This window comes from Diabrotica undecimpunctata, chromosome 3, assembly GCF_040954645.1.
Source record: "Diabrotica undecimpunctata isolate CICGRU chromosome 3, icDiaUnde3, whole genome shotgun sequence".
NCBI lineage: Eukaryota > Metazoa > Arthropoda > Insecta > Coleoptera > Chrysomelidae > Diabrotica > Diabrotica undecimpunctata.
The window spans coordinates 5,625,637-5,652,224 of record NC_092805.1 but is presented as its reverse complement, the minus strand read 5'-3'; the positions used below and the strand labels follow the sequence as shown (position 1 = coordinate 5,652,224).

General features: G+C 33.8%; 1 protein-coding gene across 1 annotated transcript; it reads left to right on the top strand.

Moving 5' to 3' along the window:
* Positions 1 to 3,209: 3,209 nt before the first annotated feature.
* LOC140435443 (uncharacterized) lies at positions 3,210 to 25,628 on the top strand. Its single transcript, XM_072524176.1, has 2 exons — positions 3,210 to 4,474; positions 25,265 to 25,628. Exons 1-2 carry the CDS (start codon positions 3,210 to 3,212, stop codon positions 25,626 to 25,628), a joined length of 1,629 nt encoding a protein of 542 aa, XP_072380277.1.
* The last annotated feature ends 960 nt before the right edge of the window (positions 25,629 to 26,588 follow it).

Here is a 26,588-nt window from a genome sequence, read left to right as displayed (position 1 = left end):
CCTCTAACATTATTTTGTTGGCGTGCAAAGCTCCTGCTAGATATAAAAGGCCTATGAAGGCCTTGAGTTCTGTCATGTTCGTGTCAGTTGCATCACATTGTCGGTCAAAGCGATCCCTTACTTCAAAATGAATGTACTGGGTTGTGAATTTGACTATTGTTTATAGCATTTTATCAGAAAATATCTGACTCTAACACTCTATATGTAACTTAGCTAGTCGTGCTTCATGTATTACTTCTGGGAGATGTGTAACCAGGTTATGTGGCTCAGTACTTTTCAAAGTAAAATAAATTTTCGTGTAAATCTGGTTCTTCTTCCTCTGTCCCACTCTCTTCAGTAGCAGAGTCACCAACTCTTTCATCCGTTGGCTGATCTTCCGCATCTGTGTCCAGTTCATCCTCGAAATCTTCGACTTGTTAGGGGCATCTTCATTTTCGTCCTCTTCTAACAATAATTTTCGAAGATATTCTACATCATTCGGATTTATTAGGTTGTTAATCCGCTTTGCAGCCATTATACTGAAAATAAAAATATAAAATAACACTCAGCTATAATAAGTAGGCCGAAAATAGCCCAAAATATGACCAAAGTAAAACAAAATTTACTCGTTATGTCGCAATGTATCAATACGCTTGTATGTAAACACACTCAATCACTAGGACGTTACGAATACGACTGAGCGGTAGACTAAATCGGTCTAGGAAGGTACTATGAAGGTTGGTTCTCCTTACTTTAGGGTTGAATAATAGCATTGAAAATTGGTAAGCTTGTATCACTTTGATACACATGCGACCGACGAAGGGTTAAATTTATCTCAGCTACATTTTGTATTTGAAACATTTTTTTCTACGACTTACAGATTATTGGTAAATCGAGTTTTTTGCTGCTTTACCTCCCTACGAGGGGGGTTTTAGGGGAAAGCCCTGAGGTAAAAGTGAAAAACTTTTTTGCACCTTTTTTGTGGGTTCCAAAAATTAATATTCTCAGCAAAATTCAGCATGTTCGTATGATTTTTAGAGGTTGAGTTGCATTTTCGTCTCTGAAGACTGGAGTATATGTTTATTTTAATAAAACAACATTTTTTCAACACTACCCTTAACTGCCATATTTATTTACATACTAGAAATTTACAATATTAGTATTATTCGTTTTTCATTGGTTTTTTTATTAACTATGACTAAGGACTGTGGTGAATAATTTAAATTATTAAAAGAGTTCCATCATGTAGAATCAGCGTTAGATTCCCACCGTAAATACCCATAACATATTTTATTTAAAAAAATAACAAAAAAAAACATCAAAAAAGCCGCTATGAGAAAATCCTCCAACGCAAGTCTGACTGAGGGATCACCAATTGCATTGATTTTCTATTAATTCTAAGTTAGAGATGGGATATAAAATAGTAACTGTGATTTTTATAGCTTTATTCAAAAATATATAGTATGTAGTTTGAAGTGTCGTTATTAAATATATAATCGTTCAAAAAAAGATACTGCTAACTGTAAATTCATAAAAAATTTAAAAGCAATGGCTCGAATAAAGGAAAATAAAAAATACTTATTTATAGTGAAGAGTAAAAAAGTTTCTTCAGGTCAATAATTTTCTCTTGATGAATTGTTACCTTTGCTTTATGAGTTTTTCTTGCTTATGGAGAAGGGGGAGATGGCTCAGCAATACACAATGGGTTAGATAATAATTTGAAGGTTTTCTTAAGAAATCCCCCGATAAAATAAGATACAACAACCACTCCGTATTTTAAATCTTTCGCAAGTAAATTCGTAGTAGGAAGAAATAGTGAACATTTTCTTTTTTTTTGTTTTTTCCAATTTGACTTTCTTCTGAAAAAGTAGTTTTCTTGTAAGATTTGGGCTACCAACTTTAAAAGTCCAAAACATCTGCATTTTCCACTAAATCCACAGTAAACTTCCCCTGTTTTGTAGACGAAAGTATTATTTCTGATGTAAGTGTAGAATCTACCATGTTTCCTCAGGTGTTGTTTTACAAGGCCCAAGACCCTGTCACATGGCAAATAGGAGTGACCCCTTATTAGAAGTCTAAAGACAACTGTTTCGAATTTTTCACTATCTGTAAGCTGCATTAAAAACCTAATTATCGTGTGATTTTGTTATGTACAGTTGTCACTGTATAAGTACAACTTATTTATATTAGCTGGAACATTCTCGTCAATATACTTGTTTAAGAAAGAGCAAACTTCATTATTTTCCATTCCAGCAATTCCCTGGTGGTATAAATAAAATGTTGCAGTGTCATTGTTACTACTGTAAATGCCAAAAGAATAGACAGACAGTTGTCTAAGGTAATATATGTCCTGTACTGGAACCGTAGGAAGCGATATGTTTGCCGTATAATCAAAACATAAAAGCATCGTATTTTCATGTTCGGCACAGAATTCTTTTATCTGTTGAAGGGGTGAATAAAACTTTTTACTACGCCTCTTATGCACAAGTAGCTGTGCAACTGCAACTCGTTTGGCTGTTTCGTTTAACTGAGGATTTTTTATTCTAGTATTAAGCAGTTCACATTCACATTCACAAACCCAAATTGACACAAAAAGTGTCAATTTGGGGCCTTCCAAATTTATAATTTAAATGTTCTTTGAAAAGTTTATAGCAAAAACTATTCTTCACGTTTAACTCGTTATATTTCTCTTATAACAAATTGAACATTTTTTTATATCCAGCTTAGCATCAAGTATTTTATTTAATTAGACAAATAGTTACTTGTTTTCAGTGAGAATGACTGAATGTGTTCTTTTACAAGATCCGTATAATCTTTTGGAAGGGTCTTCCGATTTATCTGTTGGTCTCTTAAATCTCTAGGAAACTCATCTTTCATAAGAAGATTTTGCAGTCTTCGTACTTTTTATTCACCAATATTGTGCAAATTCAAAAAAGCGTTTTTTCAGACGTTGATACTTTTCTTACGAAGCAAGGTATATATATATATATATATATATATATATATATATATATATATATATATATATATATATATATATATATATATATATATATATACATACATATAGCTCCCGCGGAAACCTCAAAACAAACATAATTAACCTTTACGGGAAGGAATTTCTACCAGACATCAGACGATACGAAAAACTACGATCCAAACGAAGCACACTTTTGTGTAATCTCACTTTTTTAGAACGCTGCCGCGACGAGGACATAATTCCTAAAAGCATGAAGCTTACGTTTCATAAAAAGACTCATAAAACTAAAAACATCTTAAGAAGGGCCAGTTTTGCACTTATTAGGGAAGCTATCCATGACACGAGGCGGGATATCGACAAAGTCAATTCAGAATTACTAGAGCTACACCTAGTTCTAAGTAATAGTTTACATCCAATACTATGGAATACACTGGAAACACTATCCAACTTCCGAGCAGAGACAAACGCCGACTTAACAAAAATAAAACAACTGAAAAAGTTCAATAGTCTAACAGCCGAACAAAGACCGAGAAAAAAGGAAACACCACCGACGGAAACACACAAATTGGTTTACAATTTTTCGAATCTCGAATTAAATGAGGCCACAACGAGTGTTCTGTCAAAAGGATTTAATTTCGCCGTAGCACCCGCACGAATCCCTGTTGAAAACATTATCAGCGAAGTAGAAAGTTCCATTGCCAATATACCTCCGGAAACAGCTGAGATCATACGCCAAGACGTATCGCAGATATTACGGACAGCCAAACCACCGAAAAGAAATTTAACACGTGAGGAAAAAGAGGCGTTGCGAGATTTGCAGAAAAACAAAGAAATAATCGTCCTTCCAGCGGACAAAGGTAACGCCACGGTAGTAATGAATATAGATGACTACGACAAAAAATTAACAGATCTTCTAAACGACACAGCATACGAAAAAATTGCCACAGATCCAACAACGTATCTAGAAAAAACAACGAAGGCCAAGATCAAAGTTTCAAACATAAAAAAGGAGGATCAGCCCAAGCTGATTCCACGCGAAAAATCATCTAGGTGCCCTAAGCTCTACGGTTTACCAAAAGTTCATAAAGTTGGGATGCCACTACGACCAATAGTTAGTTCAATCGGATCACCCACACAGCCGCTCGCAAAGTTCTTAGCCAATCAGTTACAACCGTACGCAGAGGAAGCGGATTCTTACGTCAAGAACGCAGGCCACTTCATCGAGCGTATAAAGGACGTGACTCTTGACCCGGGACATTTGCTAGTGAGTTTTGACGTGGTGTCACTTTTTACTAACGTCCCAGTAGAAGAATCGTTAGAGATTATAGGAAAAAAATACCCAATACCACCGGATACAGTAAACCTAACGAGACACTGCCTGAACAACACCTATTTCATATACAAAGACCAAAGGTACAAACAAGTCGAGGGAGCACCCATGGGTTCACCACTGTCACCGGTGATAGCAAATCTGTTTATGCAAGAAATAGAAATACGAGCAATAACAACGGCAGAGTATAAACCGAAACTATGGTTGAGATACGTGGACGACACCTTCATTATCTGGACACATGGGGAAGAAAAACTAAATACATTCCTAAATCACATTAATACCATCCACCCCAAAATTCAGTTTACTATGGAACTAGAGAAAGACCAACAGCTACCGTTTTTGGATGTTTTAATAATAAAGAAAACAGATGGAACTTTAGGATACACGGTATACAGAAAACCAACACACACCGACAGATATCTACACGCTGACTCACACCACCATCCTGCACAACTGCAGTCAGTCATCAAAACCCTGACTATAAGATCAGAAAGATTAACAGATGAAGAACACAGGAACAAAGAAATGAAAACGGTCAAAACAGCATTAAGAAAAAACGGCTTCACCACGTACACAATTGAAAAGGCACAAGGAGGAAAAAGCAAAGAATCAACAGAAGAAAAAGAAAAACCTATTGCTAAGACGATTTTACCGTACGTGAAGGGCACTACGGAAAAAATCAGTAGAGTCCTAAGAAAACATAAAATAGAGACAATATTCAACACGGATAAGAAAATTGCTAATATGCTTAACTCCGCAAAAACCAAAATCCCACTAGAAAACCAAGGAGTGTACAAGATTCCCTGTGGAGACTGCGACAAATCCTACATCGGACAGACTAATCGAAGAATTCAAGTAAGACGAGAAGAACATCGAAACGCTATTGCAAAGCAAGAAAAGACATCTTCCCTTGCACAACATGCCCTAACAACAGGACACACAATCGATCTAGAACAGACAACAATGCTAGCGAACATCGAACACAAAACCAAGCGAATAATCAGGGAAGCCATAGAAATAGAAAAATATCCAAATAACCTAAACACTCGAGATGATGCCCAAAGACTTCCAACAACTTGGAAACCAGCTCTGCAAAGAACCGTCCAAAAAAATTCAACTTCAGTTAACGCACAGAAAAAACAAACAGCGAAACCGCCAGACAAGGCCCCGCCCACTCGCACACAGGCAGGACCAATCACAAGAGCCCGCGCGCCGCCGAGAGAGTACTTAAACGAGCGCCGAAATGCCCAGTCGACCAGTACTAATCGAGTAACGACGAGAAGTAGTTCCACCAGGCTTGAGAATGGCAAGTGAGACCTTGCCGAAACGTCGCCAAAACAATGGTTTTCAAGAAAACCAGCATTTTACAACGCGGAGTCAAACCCGGAAAAATAGTGACAGCACATATAGCTCCCGCGGAAACCTCAAAACAAACATATATATATATATATATATATATATATATATATATATATATATATATATATATATATATATATATTCAAGGATTCTACAGTATTCACTGCCTTCCCTTGCTCAACCGTTTCCATCTCTCTCTGCTGTCCCATTCTTCATCGTTTAGGCCTCTCTTACTCATGGCGTCGTCTACTTCGTTCCTCCAGGATTTTTGGATTCGTCCTATTTTCCTCCTTCCTATGGGGCTTCATTCGGTTATTCTCTTTATCCATCTGCTGTCGCTAGTTCTTCTTACATGTCCATACCACTTTAGTCTTTTTTGTTCTATATCTGAAAAAGAAAAAGAAAAAAAAAAGAAAAACAAAAAGAATAGAAAAAGCCAGATCCATATTTACCAAAATGAAGAGAGTGTTCTGCGGAAGAGATTTGAGCCTTGAAATGAAACTTCGTCTGATGAGATGTTACGTACTTTCTGTGCTGTTCTACGGAATGGAGTCATGGACGTTGAAAAAGATTGATACCAAAAAATTAGAGGCATTTGAACTGTGGATGTATCGCAGAATCCTGAGAATATCATGGACCGAGAGAGTCACAAATGTCGAGGTCTTGAGAAGAATAAATAAAGAAAAGGAAGTCATATTTACGATCAAAAAACGAAAACTGCAATACTTGGGACACATTACAAGAGGCGAAAGATATGAACTGCTTCGAATAATTATGCAAGGAAAAATAGCAGGAAAAAGGTCCATAGGAAGAAGACGAAACTCCTGGCTAAAGAATCTACGGGAATGGTATAGCTGTAGCAGCAACGAATTGTTTCGGTCAGCAGTTTCGAAAATACGTATAGCCCTGATGATCGCCAACCTTCGGAACGAAGATGGCACTTGAAGAAGAAGAGTTCTATATCTGTTTCTATTGATGTTCTTTGCTTTATTTCTTCATTACTTCTCCTATCCATTCGTGTTACTCTGCAGCATCTTCGCAGGCATTCCATCTCTGTTGCTACTATCTTACTGCTGTTTTTCTTGTTTATGATTCAATTTTCAGTCCCATATGTCATAATACTTCGCACTAAAGTTTTATAAATCTGTGTTTTTGTCTTCATATTTAGGTGTCTATCCCACCATACTGAGTTAAGTTGTCGGATTGCTGTTCTTGTTTGTTCTAATCTTTGTGTAATTTCTTCCTCTGTTGTTGCCTTTTTCGTAATTATAAACTCCAAGTATTTGAATCTATCCTTTCCTTTAATTGTTACGTTGTCATCAATCTGTAGATCTTCTATGTCTTCTTCACTTGTAGATATGTACTCTGTTTTCGCGAGGTTAATATGTAGGCCAGTCTTGGTATATTCTTTTTGTAGTTTCTTCATCATGCCTTCTCATTTTCTTTTCCATGTAGTCAAGGCTTTCTCTAAGTATATTTTGAATAGGGTAGGAGATGCGGAACAACCCTGCAGGAACCCTTTTGTTGTGGTGAAGTCTCCTATGATTCTTGCTCCCATCAAGGTTCCGAAGCAAGATTTAGTATTTAAAAGAACTTTTATGCTCAATAAAATGTTTGGACTTAAAACAAACATCTCCACCCTTATCTTCGGAAGTTTTTTTTTTAATCTTGACCTCTGCTTCTGTACGGGCTCTGCTTCAATTAGGGACTGGTAAAAAGTCTTCTTCATTTTTGCTTCAAAAGTCTCCCCCTCTGCATAAAATTTCAACTTGGTCCTTTTCACATAAGTTCTCGAAATATCTCATTCTGCACCTGCAACATTTGAAACATGTTATTGTTGTGGAACTAAGCTATATATTCTTTATTACGACATCTAGCTTTTTTAATCCTATTCACCTTATATTCTTCAGAATTACGAACACCTTTCTTTCGCTTCTTGCTATGTGGTTCTATTGCATCGACACTTTCATTCTCTGACATTATTTCAAAAAATAAGTTGAATCACTTATTTTTTCACAGAATCCGTGAAAACTAAAGAACACTATTTTATTTTATTATTATTTAACAGTTGATTATAACGTAAAACAACAAGAGATTAATTAATCTCCAAAACATCTATCGTCAACAATCAGCTGGCCGCGCAATGTTGCCAATAGTGCTTTTAATTATAAAAAGCCACTTGTCAATGACGTGAGGCCTTAATAATTAAACAATAATTTTAAACTAAAATATCTAGTAAAGGAATAACAAGACGTAAGGCTTATCATGAGCAAACGATGTGTGAACACATGAGGCCATTCATAAATAAGCGATTCATTTATTCCCCTGGTAAATTCCCCGTTTATAGCACCAAAAATAACGTTACCGTGCATGGACAAGTTTTTTGTACACCACTGATATCTACTTAATAAATGAAAACAAAAAAGGTACAGATACCAAAATAGAAACAACAGATAAACGTAATAGATCAAAATAGACTTACTAGACAAATTACTCAAAAACCTGAAAGAAAGAACCACAGGAATAGTAAGGGTGCCTAATCTAGAATGAGAAAAATATGATGACTTTTAGTTAAGTTATTCTTTATCGCTATGGTAATTCAATACTTTTTTATCCACGGAACGGCTCTAGGCCAACTAGATAATAGCACTTCCTCGTATCTGTGATTTCAAAGTCACGTCCTATCCCAACTCGACGATTACATCCCTATTCTAACTGATTGCCGATGGAGTTGATGATCGCGTGATCGAGCCTGATCCATCGATCATATTATCTAATTGGGCGGCGAAAGACCGACAATGGCGAGCGGAGAAGATCTAAAGCCGGCTTCGCACCCGAGCATTACTTCTGCATGCCACCATTGCAGACTGCTGACGCGAAAACTCTCCATAAATTCCTGCAGCTCTGCTCAAATCATTACGACGAATCGTTAAAATCGAACGGATGATGTAGATCAGCAACTGCTGTATACATGTAAGATATAAATACTGCATCAGCGGTAGAGTGACTGGTAAAAATCTGTTTTACTGCCTTGTTTTTAAACATCGCATTCAAATAAAAAAAAGTTAATAAAGAACATTATAACTACATACCGGATTATGAGCATGACAGAAAAGTCAAAATAAGCCCTTATAATTATACAGGGTGTTTACCAATCCTCTTCACAATAAAACTTAACATTATAGATTAATGTTTAGAGATTTTTTGAATTAAGTGCATATATACCTAAGTGTTAAATACATATATTTACATATTTTGGTTACTTTACTATGCAATGGAAAACCCGAAAATCATTAAATGTAATTATGCAAAGTCTATTCGTTTATTTCTAGGTACTGCTTACCTGAGCTCTTAACAATTCTTTATCTCCGCAAATTGAGTTGATCCACTTGGATGTGGGGCCTGGCTTTAACCAGAAATATTCATAAAATTAAGTTTTATTTATTTTTCATTTATAATTTGAAAAGACTTACAACTCGCGGAACGAATAACAAACACTGTCGATCGTACGTCCACCTAAACTTAACTTAATTATCGAAAAAGTCAACAATCATTGAAAAACTTTTTTAATTTGGGTTCATTAAGCAACTATAAAACACAATGTAATGAAGATCTGTCCAAGGCAAGCTTTTAACATTTCATTAAAAAAATAGAATAACGTTAATCTAAGATCGTATTTAGAAAAATATTGCAAGTTTAGAGGATGAATCCTCGTTAAAGAAATCAAGTGTCGACTCTATATATAAATCAACAATGATCTAAATACGGAAAGTCGTACGTGATAATTACTTTTATGTTATTGCGAACGAAACTATCGACGCGAAATATATATCAACGAAATCAGAGAGAAAGATACTGCAGAGGAAGAATGGGGCATGGAGCAAAAGGCAAAGAAATGCGGAATGGTATGATGATGAATGCAGAACTGCAGAGAGAAAAAAATGCAAGCTAGGCTTAACCCACTTCAAAGAAACACAAGAGATAGCAGATAAATTTATAACAAAAAGGGAATACAGCCGACTAGAATATACAGAAGAAAAAAAGAGAGGCTTTGAAAAAACAAGTACAAGAAATCCTAGAACATAATAACAGCCACGAGAGCAGAAATCTATAAAAGAATAAAAGAAAGCTTATAGTCATTTAAACCAAAATTGACAATATGCAAAGACAATGACGAAGAACTACTAACAGAGAAACAAAAAATTATAACTAGATAGAAAGAATACTTTGAGGAAAACCTAAATGTATATACAATATATTTGACGGCGGAGGAGCACATTGAAAATCCGAGTTATGAAGAAGTAGTTCAAATAATAAAGAAACTAAAAAACAGGAAAGCGCCAGAAACGGACGGAGTTTCGGCGGAATTGTTAAAATATGGAGGACCCGAACTCTGGAGAAGAATCCGTTACCTGATAAAGTTGGTATGGACCAAGGAGCAAATGCCGGAGGAATGGGCAGTTCGTCTTATACAGCCAATATATAAAAAAGGAGATAAGAGGAAATTCCAGAATTACAGACCAATTACATTGCTAAATGTAATATACAAAATCCTATCTGGTATTATCTACACTAGATTGTCAGAATACTCCGAAAATATAATTGGTGATTATCAAAATGGATTCAGACCAAATAGAGCCACTACATACAACATATTCATACTTAGAACAATACAAGAGAAAGCTTATGAATACGACATAGAACTATATAATATGTATATAGACTTAAACAAGTTTTTGATAGTGTGAAAAGAAATAAAATGCTGGAAGATCTCCGAAATGTAGGTGTACCAAAAAAATATATCAGGCTCATAAAAATAAGGTTGCAGTGTTCCAAAGCCGCAGTTCGAGTAGATGGAGAACTGTTTCCCCTGTTTGATATTAACATGTGGGTGAGGCAGGGAGACGCACCTGTCAACCATGCTGTTCAACCTAGTTCTTGAAGCAGTCATCAGAAAAACCAATGTAACCGGCCATATAAATACCAAAACAGTACAAATTACTACATATGCAGACGATGTCGTTATTATTAGTAGAAGCAAGACACGACTAATGGAAACGTTCAAGGAAATTGATCCTGAAGCACAAAAAGAGAGCTTAAAATAAACGAAACAAAAACTAAGTACGTGACCATCAAAAGAACACCTGAGAATGAAACTAATATAGCAACATTGTTCTGAAGCTATTTTCTTGTGGCATTTTAAATGAATTACTATTTAAATGGGAATAAGCCACAATTAAAGGTTAAAATACGTTTATTGACATTTCAATTTCCACTTCGGAAATCGTTCTTTTGAAATTGAAACGTCAATAAACGTATTTTAACCTTTAATTGTGGCTTATTCCCATTTAAATAGTAATTAATATAGCAACAGACAACTATACTATTGAACGTGTGGATGCCTTCACATAACTGGGCACAGAAATCAATCAGAAGAATTCCGTAAGTAGCGAAATTAATGCACGTATTTCCAGTGGAATATAAATTAGCATATTATGCTAATAAAAGAATGATGACATTGAAATTATTAGACAAAAAAAACCAAAATAAATATCTACAGAACTTTGATTAGACCCGTAGTAACCTATGGTTGTGAAACCTGGGTAATGACGAAAAAAGAGGAAGCCAAACTCAGGACATTGGAGAGAAAGATACTGAGAAAAGTATATGGCCCGGTGCAATAGGAAGACTCCACATGAAGAATCAGGAGAAACGACGAGGTTAATGAACTGAATTAAGTGTATGACATTGTAAGATATGTGAAAAATCAAAGACTATCATGGCTAAGACATGTTCAGTGACAAGAAGACACGAAAACGATAAAGAAGATGTTACAGTGTAAGTCGGTAGAAAGGCAGAAAAAAGGAAGGCCCAGGACGAGATGGTTGGATGACGGGGAAGACTACTGAAAACCATGAATATAAGACAATGGAGGAGAAGGGCCAAAGAGTGATCTGAATGGAAGGTCATAGCCAGACAGGCAAAGATCCATCCAGGGATATGATGCCAGAAGAAGAAGTGAAAGAAGAAGAAGTGCTTGCGATGCTATCGGTAACGACGAATCAGAGGTCGAGTATCAGAGTGTGACAAGTCAAGTGATTTAAAGAAAGGCCTTTTTCAGAAATAAATTGTAAGTGTGAGGGACCAGGAGTGTCTAAATTCGAAGCTATTTTCTTGTGGCATTTTAAATTAATTTATATTTAAATGGGAATAAGCCACAATTAAAGGTTAAAATACGTTTATTGACGTTTCAATTTCCACTTCGGAACGAAGAACGATTTCCGAAGTGGAAATTGAAACGTCAATAAACGTATTTTAACCTTTAATTGTGGCTTATTCCCATTTAAATATAAATTAATTTGTCTAAATTCGGTTTTGAAACTAATACAGATTAAAAGAAATATTTCTTCATGACAACCAACAGCTACAACCAGAAGATCTCAAGTAATCCTAACACGTCTCAGACTGGGCCATAGTAGATATACACACACACACACTTATTCTCAAACAGCGAAGCTCCAAAATTTTTAATTTGTGATGTAGTAGTCAGTATAGACCACTTTCTAATTGAATGTCCTAAATATACCATTGAAAGACGTATGGCATCACAAATAGCTTGAAAACAGTAATTAAAAGTACTGTTGACTACAGAAAACTAATAGGTTATCTATCTTGGATTGATATTATGTATAAATTCAATCATAATCATAATAAAAAAATGGCTACAGAAAAGAGAAGCATTGAATGGCATAAAACACGAATGCTTAGAAGGTATTGAAGATGGAACAAGCACTTTGTATGTTAAAAATAATTTAAAAAAAGAACATCGGGTTTCCAATAAGGTTTTCTATTGCATTATATTTTTGAGCAACATAGCGTAGTGGCTATCTTTCCTCAGATCTTCTTCATAATATAGTCATCTTTAAAAAATTTTGTCGTCGTAGTTGCCGTCGGGATATGGTTCATCTTAGGTCTTTTTTGTTGTTTCTGGTTATTTTCAGTTTGTGTTACTGAGTGTTATCTTTTCTTCTTAATTTTTATTTATATCGGGTCTTCTTAAGTTCTCCTTTAGAGTTCTTCAATTGTTCGATGTTTGGTCCCAAACTTGTTCTTGCTTGAACATATTCTACTGTGTATAGTTAAAATGGCAATTATTTTAATAGAAATTTAACATAAAAAATAATTTTCTTAATATATTAAATTAAAAAACAGAATTTTTGAATATTCCAGCTGTTCTCATCTCTACACAATTTTAGTTTAAACTTCTATAAAATAAATAATGATATCAGCCTGGCATCCAATATTTATAATGTTAAAAAATGATTTTATTAAATAAATATACAAAAGGTCTCAAAGTTGACACCCGTAATTTTGAAAAATTATTCAATGGACTACTAAAACCAAATAATTAGGAGTCGGAGATTTTTTAAATAGCTAATAGTTGTCATCCAGTAATTATTTAAATACACAAAAACTGTGTAGTCTCTACTAGGTCAAAGAGTACCAAAACCACAACCGTAAATTTTGAGGCAACCTAGATTACTATCTAACTTAAAATCAGGATTAAATATACTGAAACTTGTACAAAAATTCATATAATTGCTATTAATCACTATGACGTGGGCAATTTTTTAGACTAGCTTATTTATTCTCTTTAATTGTTAAGGTCAATTAGTACTTATTAATACTTATCAGGATCTTATTACCATATGTCATTTAATGGATTCTCACGTTTTTTCAATCTACGATTTAATTATAACGAAAGTTAAAGTTTATGTAAAGTTCTATTATATATATATTGTCATACTTTTTCTTTCCCAACCAAAGAAAAACAAATAAAAATATCCATCGGAATAAATTTTTAATAATCAATATAAACAAATTGTATATATTAATTTAAGATAAGATTTAGTGTAGATAAGAATAGAAATTTGTTTGGCAAACGACCTGTTTCCGTTGCAAAAAAAATTATCAAAAAACCTTTGTTTAGAATTAGAAGACATTTTACCTGTAAGATAATCTCTTCATTGTTTGTAGAGTCGAGTATTAAATGACCATATTCTAATCTTTTGAAATATGTATAAATGATGTATTGAAAAAAACCAATTTTAAAGTAAGCTATTTAGTTTTCTCTGAAACCGAAATTAGGCTTTTCCAATATCATAGTAAACACAATTTAAGCTTTTTGATTGGACGGTCGTTTTTAAATGGGAATTTGGGAGTCGATGATGAGACAGGAGAAGTCAGTCATATTTTAGTCATCGAAAGGAAACAGTCGTGTGTCTCAAGATAGGGTGTGGTTCGTGAGTTTGGATACCGGCGTAACGAAAAGAAGTGAATAGTTTGAAGAAGGAGATAACAAGTAGATTAAAAGAGGTCCTTGTATCTACCGTGGGCATTTTTATAAAGTATATGTGAAAGTATTCTTACGGCATCAAGTTGACAAAAGGAGGTCCTGGTGTCATAAATAAGCAGCGGAGTTTGGAGAAGTGAATCAGGTGTTTTTTGTGTAGTCTGCAGGAGGTTTGCAGAGACGTAAAGAAGGAGCCGAGGTGCCAAAAAAAGGAGATCACATCTTTGAGGAGACTGGATTTTTCTGGGTATGTTCCAACATACAACTCAAGAAGAAAATAAACTGTAAGTGTTTGTACAATTGAATTTTATATCTGTGAAGGATCGTTTCGACATCATGGTCATTAGCATTCAAATTTAAGAATTGAGGTTTTGTTAGGCTAATCAAAAGTTTAAAGTTTTGTGGTTTCTTTTTTTTAAGTAAAGAAAATTTTAAGTAAAATTGGTTTTTCACGTAATATAAATGTATGTAGCTTTATAATCTTCTTATCATAATAATTTGATTTATTTTCTTGTATGCTGATTGATAAGATAACGACAGAATTTAATAATTGTTTTATTCGTTCATATAAAATAAAGAAACGTAAATCTTTGTAATATAATATATTTGTATTATTATCCTTTCTTCTCTCCCGATAAAAGACAACTAGAAAATCTTTTGAATCCATCGAACACAGGTAATATAAGGATTATTTTACTTTTGATAACAGATAAGTTATAATATTTTATTGGCTCAATAAACTAAGTTTGAACTCAAAATAAACAATCATAACAATATATATATATATATATATATATATATATATATATATATATATATATATATATATATATATATATATTGTTCGGAAAGATTTCCGCGGTTAGTACAATTAAACCTAGAGCTATATTAAACTCACCAGTCTTCCGGGTTGAACCGGTGTTGCCTCTCTGATATCTTCTTCGGGGCTTCCGAGGTCTCAGTCTCCCGAGAACGCAGACACTACTGCACTGATCACTATTCACTTCACTACTACGTAGTGTTTTGTCTTCTGTTGCTTTCTTTGTTTCTTTTTCTTTTTATGCCTTGTACTTTTATTGTAGCAGCAATAAAGAAAGTTTGGGCATTATAGGATTCAAGCCCCCAGAATTGTTGAATCCATTTTTCTCTTATGGGGATAAAACGTGTTCATTACATTTTAATGTACATTTACACTGAAAGTCGATTTATTTTTTTGGTTACTTCTAGATTCCTTTCACTGTGTAGTGTTTTTTGTTGCCGTCTTTTAATTTTTTTCTAGATTTAAAAGTCTGCCCTGGATATTTTGCAACGCTCCCTTTCATTGGCCGACCCGTGGTGTTGTGGTTCGTCTTCTTGTTCATCATCTTGTTATTGGTCTGTAGACTCAAACTCATCAGCTATAGCTTCTTTCGGGTCAAATTCGCTACCTGAGTCTTCAAAATCGGTAAAATAAAGCTTATTCTCTTCGTCTGGAATACAATCAATAGAGGCGGTAAAACTAGGAACCTAAAATATTGTTGAATTTTTAACACCGTTACAAGCATTTCACTCGATTATCTAAAAGAATATGTAATTTAATACAGATTTAACATACCTCAGTTTTCGAACTGTCTGTTTCACCAGGCACTTATTGCAAATCTAATAATTGGATATCGATATTATTTGTTTCAACACAGTTTGCTTCCAAACAGTTGTTTATCTAAAATAATAAACACATCAGTTTCTGAAAAATCTAATAACAATAATATGATACATATAATATAAATTATTAATATATGAAATTACTATTGTTTGTTAATATAAAAAATTAAATATGTTCTAACCTTAAAACTGAGTAAATATTTTATACATACATACCTCTTTAGTCTCTGTCATACTGTCATTATCCAATGCACTATCTGCTTTTATTAGGGCCATATTCAAAATCAAAGCACTTCTTCCGCTCATTTTATATATTTTAGCAGGATTATCAGAAGCAGCTTACGAAAACACGTTAATCAAAAGAAAACCAAATGATTGAAATGAAGAATGTCAAAAGGAATCCACATGATAAATCTTTTGTCGCTTGGATCCGTTTAGTGTAATTCATAACACGCAAATTGGTAACCTTTACCAAAAGAAGTCTCTGATGTTTAGTTGGTGTTTGAGACTTTTTAGATAAACATAGTTTAATATTATCAGTCAGTTGATGTAATTAAGTCAGAAATGGCAATTTGGCGCTTGGTACCTTTTAGATAAGCGCTATCCATTTTACGAGACGAGCTGGAAGTTTCCAGGGCGAGCCGTAGGTGAGACCTGGAATCCTGCGAGTCTCGTAAAATTACTTTTGGATCATGTTACGTACAATGTTTTTTCTGCAGACGTTTGGTATGTTAAAAAGAATATATGGATAAACTTTACTTATGAACTTTTATTAAACACTTTAAAATTACTCTCGTGAATTCAACATTAGAAAAATCTATCTATGAATAGTAATTACACAATTATAACAATTACTTACTTACTTAGAGCAGAGTAAGGGCCACCTCAGACACCCCCTCCACTCCCACTCTGACGTAACAAGATATCGGCTAACGTCTAAACGGTTCGACGTATAACAACATGCAAGGTATCGTTGAAAAGGGTAGGAGACGGGGAAATACGTTAATATAAAAACTAAGATAGCGGCGTATTGCCAAAAGGACACTAAGCTTGTAACGTCTAAACGGCTCAACGTACAACAACGTGCAAGGTATCGATGGAAAGGGAAGGTGGTAACGCCTATGTTATCGCAAAAACAAACGCAAAGACTTTGCCAAACCGGCAATATATCATATTGTTAGGAATATTAACAGAAATGGCAGTATTGAAATTAGTGTTAGACGTGTCAGTACTTTTACTATTTTTTAAGATATTAACTTGGTTGCGGCCATTTTTAATTGTGAAGCTATGTGAATTTTATTTCTTAAGGAATTTTCTACGCATCTCTCTGCCAGTAAAATCTATCTAGCACTATCAGCCAGTAAAATGGCTGAGCTCCCTCGTAGACATTGCCCAGTGTATTCTTTGGGATGCGGTAATTAAGAAAATTCAGCAATAGTGCAGGCGATTTTTCCAAAAGTGTGAATACCAATAGTTATGTACACCTTTCATTTTTGAAATATACAAATAATCTACGATGCGGTGTGTTTGCTTGACGTAATGACAAATATTTTCTGTATAAAGAAATGTTATTTTCTCGAATAACCACAAAGGTTCTTTCCATGTTCGTTTTAGAATTAGAATTTTAATGGCTAACATGGTTATCTTATCTTCTATATCATCTAAGCTCATTTTACAAAGATCCTCACGACGACAAGCGCCTGCCAAACCATTATTAATGCAACCTAAAATAAAACTATTTACTTATCTTTTTTTTAAATTAAACAAATTTTTAAGACCTTTTATTAAGAAATGTTTGATTGATGGGGTTTTGGTAGCAGTGGGTTTTTGTTACAACATTCAAATTTGATTGGTAGAAAACGGCTGGAATGAGAGGCATATTTATGCATTCTGATTGATTTAGAAAATATAAAGAGAGGTTTTAGGGATCCATGTAAGTGTTGCCAGGAGAAGAAATAGGTATTGTTGAAGACCTGGGGACGACACTACAGTTTTCTTATACGACGGTGGTAATAAGCGGAATTTAGAAAAAGTAAATTTTGTGAAATGTTGTATTTTGTGTTTGTAGAAGGAGTTTCAACTGTGGTAACAGGCAAAAGAAGTTGAAGAAATAGATGAGATACTGTAAGTAAAAAAACAGATCCATAGGAAGGTCTAGAAGGAGTTGTTGCTGGAGTTAAGTGTGAGTTAGTTTGAGTGAGGAGTTGGGCAAATATTAATGCAGTTGTAGAATTGTTTTATCGAAAACCATAGGCAGAGGAGAGAGCAGGCGTATTTGGAGAAATTTGGAAGTACGAGTGAAGTGGACAGGTCACAATCGAAAGAGAATAAGGTGGAGTTACCCGTTTTGAAGACAAAAGGTTAGTTTTGTCATTTAGTTAACTGAGACTATCAACTACGACCATCTGTTTAGATTGGAGTTATTTGTTTGCAGTTGTTTGTTTCTCTTAATTGAAAATTAAAGTAAATATAACATTTTTGGGCCATTAGTAAAAGAGTAAATGAAAGAATAAAATAAGAGGTCTTTGATTTGGATATAAGTTTATTTAATTTTTTATTGATAATTTTGGGTGATTTGATGGATGCTTAATTTTTCAATATTCTGATAATCGTGTATGGTATATTTTTTATTTGATATTCTAATACATGATTTATTTTGAAAATATATAACACTTGCTTTATAATTTGGTAGTTTTTTTTGTAAATTTATTTTTCTATTGTCTACTCTTTTCTTAAGGGCAACTATAAAAAATACTTTGAAGCCACGTTTTCTGTTAAATAGTAAGTAAAAGATCCCTGAGATATCGTATTAAGTATATTTGTTTTGTAGGGGTAAGCTCAAGAGGAGATAGGATCTAATAAATTGTAAAAACGTGCATTTGAGCAAATGATAACAATCTTATATATATATATATATATATATATATATATATATATATATATATATATATATATATATATATATAATTTTCTATTATATTCTGAAGCTTGAGTGGTAACTAAATTACCGAAAGTCGTTTGGAGGGGTGAACGTATAGACACGATATATTTTTAATTAGAATAAAACATCGGGCCTTCACGCTACTGAGACTCGATCAATTCCCATAAGTAATCTCCTTAAGGTGGAGTAATATAAGTAAAAGCGAATACCGTAATCAATATTTTCTATTATATAAAAATTGCAAAATATAAACCGAAAAGTCTACGAAAATTTGCAACAGTGTAAAATAATATTTAATCAGATATTGTGGTAAATACGGTTAAGAGCAATTCACATTCACTTTGTCGTTTGAAGCAGGTATATCAGTTTTTTTAATGTTTTTCTATGATTTTTCCATATAATTTCGCTGCGTTTTCTTGTAAAAAAATTATTGTTATTTCAAATTTTAAAAAAATCTACATTTTGAATGTAATACTATTTGCTATTTGCAGTAAACCAGTTTGGATTCCGGAAAAGTGAAACAACAACTTTTCCTATTAATCATTTCTTCTTCTTTTTCAGTGCCTTATCCGCTCCGGATGTTGGCGATCATCAAGGCTATCATGATTTTGTTGACTGCTCTGCGAAACAGCTCCCCGGAGGTCATCCCAAACCATCGTCGGAGGTTTTTCAACCACGAGATACGACTGCGTCCTGGTCCTCTCCTGCCAAATATTTTACCCTGCATAATGAGTTGAAGAATTCGATATTTTTCTTCGTTTCGCATTACGTGGCCGAGGTACTTAAGCTCACGTTGTTTCACTAAATTAAGCACGTCTATGATCTAAGATCTTTTCACTAAGATCTAGTGAAATGATCTTTCTATGATCATTTCACTAGATCTCACATGTTTGAAAATTTTTGCATCTTTTTTAGACCTCACTAAGGATTTTGATTGTGTCATACGTAGTATTTTGCTAAGGAAACTTTCTTATTATAATTTTCGTAGTGATGCTATTTAACTAATTGATTCGTATTTGTCAAATCGTGATCAGAATGTTCATTTCAACCAGTGTGATTCTCAAAAACAATCTCTGATGTATGGTGTCCCTCAAGGCTCGGTTTTCGGTGCGATATTATTTCTAATTTATATTATAGACCTAATATATTCTTAAAATATGGCAGTTAATACTGTTTGATTTGCTAGTAATACTATTTTTTAGTAAATTTGACATTCTTGATTACCAAATATCTAAAAAAAATTCAATTTGTTTTTAACTAATCGTCTCTCTTTAAAAAATTCTAAATTACAAACAGTTAATTTTACTTTAAGAAATAACACTGATATTTGAGACATTGCTCTACCACAATGTACCACCGAGACGAAATCCAAAAGGAAACTAAGTTCCTGTAGCTGGCTGTATACCATGTATCACAAAAAATGTTTGTTAAAATCCTTTATAAAAGGTATATAAATTAAAAAACTCAAACGGGCTATGTCATGAAGACAAAACGTTTTTGGAATCCATATTCCATCATCAATGTTTAGGTGTACATATTTTGAGCCATTAAATATCTGGGTAAAAACCCGTTAAAAGTTATATGTTACAATTTGGTTTACATTATTTAGTCTTATATATTAGGATGTTAAAGTTATCAGTAGATATGATAACATGGATATTTAATTTAGAACGCAATTTCAACACAAGTTATGGCAGGCAAGAAGTGGTATTATGGCTTCATGTCAAGACATAAAGAAATATCGTTACGGCAGTTCGAGAGAACATCAATTGCAAGGGCTGCAGGATTTAGCAAAGCACGAGTTAATAAATTCTATGAACTTTTACAAAGAATGTGTGAAGAGAAAAAATAGACCGCCACACGCATATTCAACGTCGATGAGCCAGGCTGCTCAACCGTACAACGGCAATGTCAAAAAATATTAGACAAGAAGGGAAAACATCAAATTGGCAGCATTTCTAGTGGAGAGAGGGGGTAAATACTACTGTAGTGTGTTGTGCTAGTACAGCAGGGCAGTTTGTACCACCTATGATAATTTTACGAGAAAATATTTTCAAGAGTAACTTTCATTAGGTGCTTTGCCTAGTAGCATTGTTACTATTAGCGATACTGGATATATCAGTAGCGATCATTTTGTGACATGGCTTAATCATTTTATTGAAACAGTTAAGCCAACCCCTGAGGCGCCTGTTTTGTTATTGTTGGACGGCCACAGCATCCACAGTAAAAACCTAAAAAAGTTCTACAAATTGCCAGGGATAATGGAATTAGCTTATTGTAGTTACCAAATCACACCAGACACAGACTTCAGCCGTTGGATATTGAATTCTTCAGACCCTTTCAAAATATTTAAGAAAAATGCATTCAAACATGGTTGCGGAATATACTGCGGAATAGAAAAGTTACACTTTAAGTATATTATTAAAATTACACAGTATATTATTAAAATTTACATAACAGTTTTGGGTATACAAGACAACAGTAAGACCAATCCTAACATATGCAACGGAGACAAGGACCGATACAAGAAAGACGAAACAACAAATCAACAATATCGAAATGAAAGTATTAAGATCAATAGCGGGCATATCATTAAGAGACAGACAAACCAACTGAAGTATACGCGAGCAATGCTAAATTCAAAATATTAACAGGTGGATAAAAACAAGAAAAAAATACTGGAACGAACATGTAAACCGAATGGGACCAGATAGATTATCGAACATCTGTAAAAACAACAAGCCGTATAGCAGAAGACCCGTTGGAAGGCCGCCAAAAAGGTAGAAAGATAATGTACAGTTAACAACGACTGAAACAGAATAAGAGGGAGACAAACAGGAGTAATCCTAGTCGCGCGAAGAAGAAGAAGTTTTGGAAAATACAAACATTTTATGTTATGTTACAGTTTGTTATACAGTTTACAATTTTTGATAAAATTTATTGTATTACTGATGTCTTCTTTTAGAGTTTCTTTCAAATTGTGTTTTATTTTTGCTATCGATTTTGCTGTTGAGTACACTGGACAGTCTATCATTATATGTTGCACTGAAAATGGTATTTGACAGGTGTGGCAAATCGGCTAAGGGTTCTTGGAGATGATGTATCCATGTGTAAATTTTGTATGACCTATCCGCAGTCTGTTAATAACTACTTGGTCATGTCTTTTAGCTGGGAGCGGTAGTAAAACAGAAATAACATCTGGTTTGATAATTTTTAATTTTGCTTCTGTATGGTTCCATTTTACTTGCCAGGTTTTGTTAATGTAAGTATTTATTAATGTTTTTTGGTCTGAGATTGGTATGTTTTGCATAATAGGAATTGTCATGTTATTGATAGTTTCTGTTGCTGCTTTATCAGCTGCTTCATTACTCTTTATCCCAACATGGGATGGTACCCATAAAAATGTTATGTTTTTACCACATGTTTGGGCATTGTATAGCATGTCTTTTATTAATACTAAATTGGCATGAGTAGGATACATCTCCTTGACACCATTTAAGGCACTTAGAGAATCTGATATAATAAGAAAATTTATATCATTGCTGGTACATTGGTTCAGCGCGTTGAAGATTGCCTGCAGTTCTCCAGTATATATGCTACACTCCTTCGCTAGACGGGTGACAGAGGTGTTGTCTTCAAAAATAGCTGCAGCAGCTACACCATTACTGCTTTTAGAAGCATCAGTAAAAATTAGTTTGAATTCAGGGTATCGGGAGATGGTAGACCGGAAATGTTGTTTTATTTCAGAAGGATTGTGTGAATGTTTGGGATAGAAGTAAGGTAAAATCTACTTTTGTTATTTGAACTTTCCAGGGAGGAGACTGGCATCTGTTTGTAGAAGTGGCTCTTAATTGATGTATATCGAATTCCAATCGATTTATTCGTTCATTGAAAGGTAAGTTTCTAGAGCAATAATTTGAGTACAGATTTGGAGGGTTGCTCCTTATTAGGCTTATTATAAACGGATTTTCCTTTGCACTGAGATATTTAGTAGCACAACACATTAAAAAATATTGTCTTCTGAGAGTTAATGGCGTTTCTCCCGCTAGGGCTTGAAGGCTGCTAATTGGCGTGGTTCTGAAAGCTCCGAAAACTATAGGTTAAGTTTATCAGTTACAAAACGTTCAATATTAGTTTATGTTATGTTAATATACATTTTTAACACGTTCCTCATATTTAAATATAGTTTTTAACATCAGTCCAATTTAGGATGCTAAAGGTACAATTAACGATGCCGGTATCCAAATTGGACTTTCGTTTATATTGTTTTTATTTGAAAAATAAAATATTATAAACTACCATGTATCTATTATTTTTAATTTTTTGAAATATAAACAGAGTTTAAATTTCTTTATGAATTGATTATGATCAATTTTTTTGCTAATTGCAAATTTGAAACTAAAAAGATATAAGTACTTAATAAACAATATAATCTCGTAAAGGTATGCGTATACATTTTGTAACTAATTTTCTAAATTAACCGTTAAGTATTTATGTTGTATAAAAATTGTTATGCAAATATTTTCTTATGTGAATACTTTTTTATGTTTTTAATTAGGTTACCTTTCAAAATATACAACATTGTCTCCAGCAGTTAGTTATGAGATGTGTTCCCATTTTGCATCTAACGTAGTCAATTATGCCTGGTTCATTAAGCAAAGACTCTTCCTTTTTCTGCACAGTGGTGCGCCGCATATCAAACGAACGACTAATGATTCGACTACAAACACTACATCTTCTTTGCTATTAATATCTAATTTTACACATGCCACGTACTAAATGACTGCGATGACGGGCACTACGTTATATGCGACATGAAATGTCATTTATCACAAGTGATACAGTCAATGCTCACAAAAATTTATACTTATGCTAATTCATCTTAATCTTTCAAAAATGCTAAAAATAATTAGACTATAAGGCCATGAGAGGTTTTTAAAGTGTCATTTGACCCAGCATAAATTACATATAAAACAATACTACAATATGTAGTAGGGGAGGCCTGGGTGACTTTGGACAGATTTTCGATATACTATCAAAACAAGGATTAGAAAATTAATTTAAGCCCATACTATATTTTACCAAATACAATACATATAAACTAAAGTCCAGGCAGTTTTTCATTGTGTTAAAATGATTACAGTTCTTATGGGGGAGTATATCTCGCAGAGGTGCTTCTGTCCATAGTCACCTTACCCTTAAGGAGACTATGGCCAACCATAAAGGAGATAATGAACAGTGCATTTCGCCAAAACAACCTTTATTTTTAAGAAAAACTAAAACATTGTATATTCAGAAACTCTTACAAAATCGATATAATACTAATAATTAATGTAAATTGTATTGTGATAAATCTGTATTTAAAATAAATCATTCCCTAATACCTTCCTCTATTATCTTCTGGCGGGGGTAGAACTACCATTGATTTGTGTCATGTTGTTATGAAAAAAGTATACTTGTGTTGATCTTGATGGTTAAAATAGGTGTTATTCATTCTATATTCATTTTGTGTGCAGAAGTTTATAAAAAGCTCGCTATATTTATTTTTTATTCATATTGTTAAATTTTTGCTTTATACCTACCTGGTATTATTGCATTGCCAATTCTTAAAAAAGTACAATCTTTGAGCTGGAAAGCAGATTAACTAGACTTTGGCCTCCTGTATAGCCAACTCCTGTATATATAAGGGATTCTATAATCAGCTAAGGGAAAATGTTGTTGATTCGGGGCTAACTGGGACATACTAATTTCGGACTAACTAATGAACCAACATTAAAATGTACTTAGTATTATACTTAGAACTCACATTGGAGTCAACTTCTGACCCATGTTGAATCCTCAATAAATTAGAAAATAACAGTGTCAATCAGGTGACAGCTGAAACAAACTATAAAGAAATACGGAAGGTATCAAAATAAATATCTTACCCTTGACAGAGGTCTCTAAATACACAATATCAAACTAATCTCCAGATCTTACACCCATGGACTTCTTTTTTGGGAACATTTAAAAAGCATCATCTACGAGCATCCTGAGGCTAGAGCCCAAAATTTGGATGAATTAAAAAACCGAATAAGAGAAGTTTCTAATTCTATTACAGCATCTTTTATAGCTCTATTACAGCTCTTACATCTTTTCGCAGAAGTTTTTATGACAGATTGGGATACTACTGTAGAAGGTCAAATATTTGAATCATAAAGTGTGGGGCATAAAGAATTATTTCTTATTTTATTAGGAAATATTTTTTATTTTCAATAAGAGTATATTTTTTGTTTTATCTTTTTAAAGAAATGCGCTTTTATTTTCAAATGAATTACAAAAAAATGTTCACATTATTAAAAACCGATACAAGTGCACCGCCTTATAATGGTCAGTGTATTTTTATCGAGTTAATGTTATAAGAAATGAACCGGATATACGTAAGCATGTATGTATGCATGTAACCGGGAATGCGAAAATTGGGAAAGGAGAATGTGGCAAATGGGTTGGAAAATATGGTCTTGGCCAAAGAAATGAAAGAGGCGATCGGCTGTTGCAATTTTGCCAGGAAAATAATTTTATAATTAAAAACACATTTTATCAACTACCAAGAAGACGAGTATACACGTGGAAATCTCCTGGAGATACTAAAGACCATATTATACGAAATCAAATAAATTATATAACCATAAACAACAGATATAAAAACACAATCGAATCTGTGAAACCGTATCCAGGAGCAGATATAGGGTTAGACCACAATCCAGTAGTGGCACAATTCCGAATAAAACTTGAAAGAGTACAAACACCTAAGCCCAAACAAGTAATAGATATCAATCGTTTAAATAATGAAACAATTAAACATCAGGTAGAAACAAGCATTCGGACAAATCTTGAAAAACTTGAAAAGACAGAGAAAATACTAGAACTGGAGATTAATAAACACTGGGCCATTATTAAAAAGAACGTGCTGGAGCCCGCTAAAAATATTCTGAAGAGAGAAAAACCAAAGAAACAGAAAGAATGGATGAGTGACGAAATTTTGTTATTGATGAATTCTTGAAGACTATCGAAAGGCAAAAATGAAGAACAGTATAAGCGAATTACCACAGAGATCAAAAGAAAAATCCGCGACGCTAAAAAACAATGGTTACAAGACAAATATAAGGAGATTGAAAACTTGGAAGCCAAATATGATTCGTTCTATCTTCACAAGAAAGTTAAAGAAATGATCAACAATAGAAACAGGAAGCAGAAAGTACTTATAGGCCAACAAGGGAATATGATGATGGAAACCGAGGAGAAACTAATACAGTGGCAGACATACATAAAAGAACTGTTTGACGATCAAAGGCAGCCTCCTTGTGATAATTTTCCAGAGGAGACAGGTCCAGAAATAAGCAAAGAAGAAGTAAAGCAAGCGGTGAAGTCATCAAAAAATAGCAAAGCTCCAGGACCAGACGAGCTACCAGCGGATATACTAAAGTTGACAGACGAAGATCGAATCCATTTGATAGAAGACTTATTTAACAAGATTTATGAAAACAGTATAATTCCTGAAGAATGGGTAAGATCAACCTTTGTGCCTCTTCCCAAAAAGACACATGCTAAGCAGTGCAGTGATCATTGCACGATCAGTCTGATCAGCCGTACCTTAAAAATATTCCTCAAAATAATTCACAATAGAATTTACAGAAAATTGGAAGAAGATATCGGAGAAACTCAGTTTGGATTCCGGGAGGGATATGGAACTCGCGAAGCATTCTTTGCCTTTAACATCTTGGCACAGAGGTGTTTGGATATGAAACAAGATGTATTTGCTTGTTTCATTGATTACAACAAGGCGTTTGATAACGTCAAGCATGACAAACTTTTAGAGATCTTGGAAGCTAAACAGTTAGACACTCACGATATAAGAATAATATCTACTCTGTATTATAATCAAAAAGCAGTCGCACGCATCGAAAATAGCACAACAAATGAAATTCAAATTAAAAAAGGATTTAGACAAGGATGTGTGCTG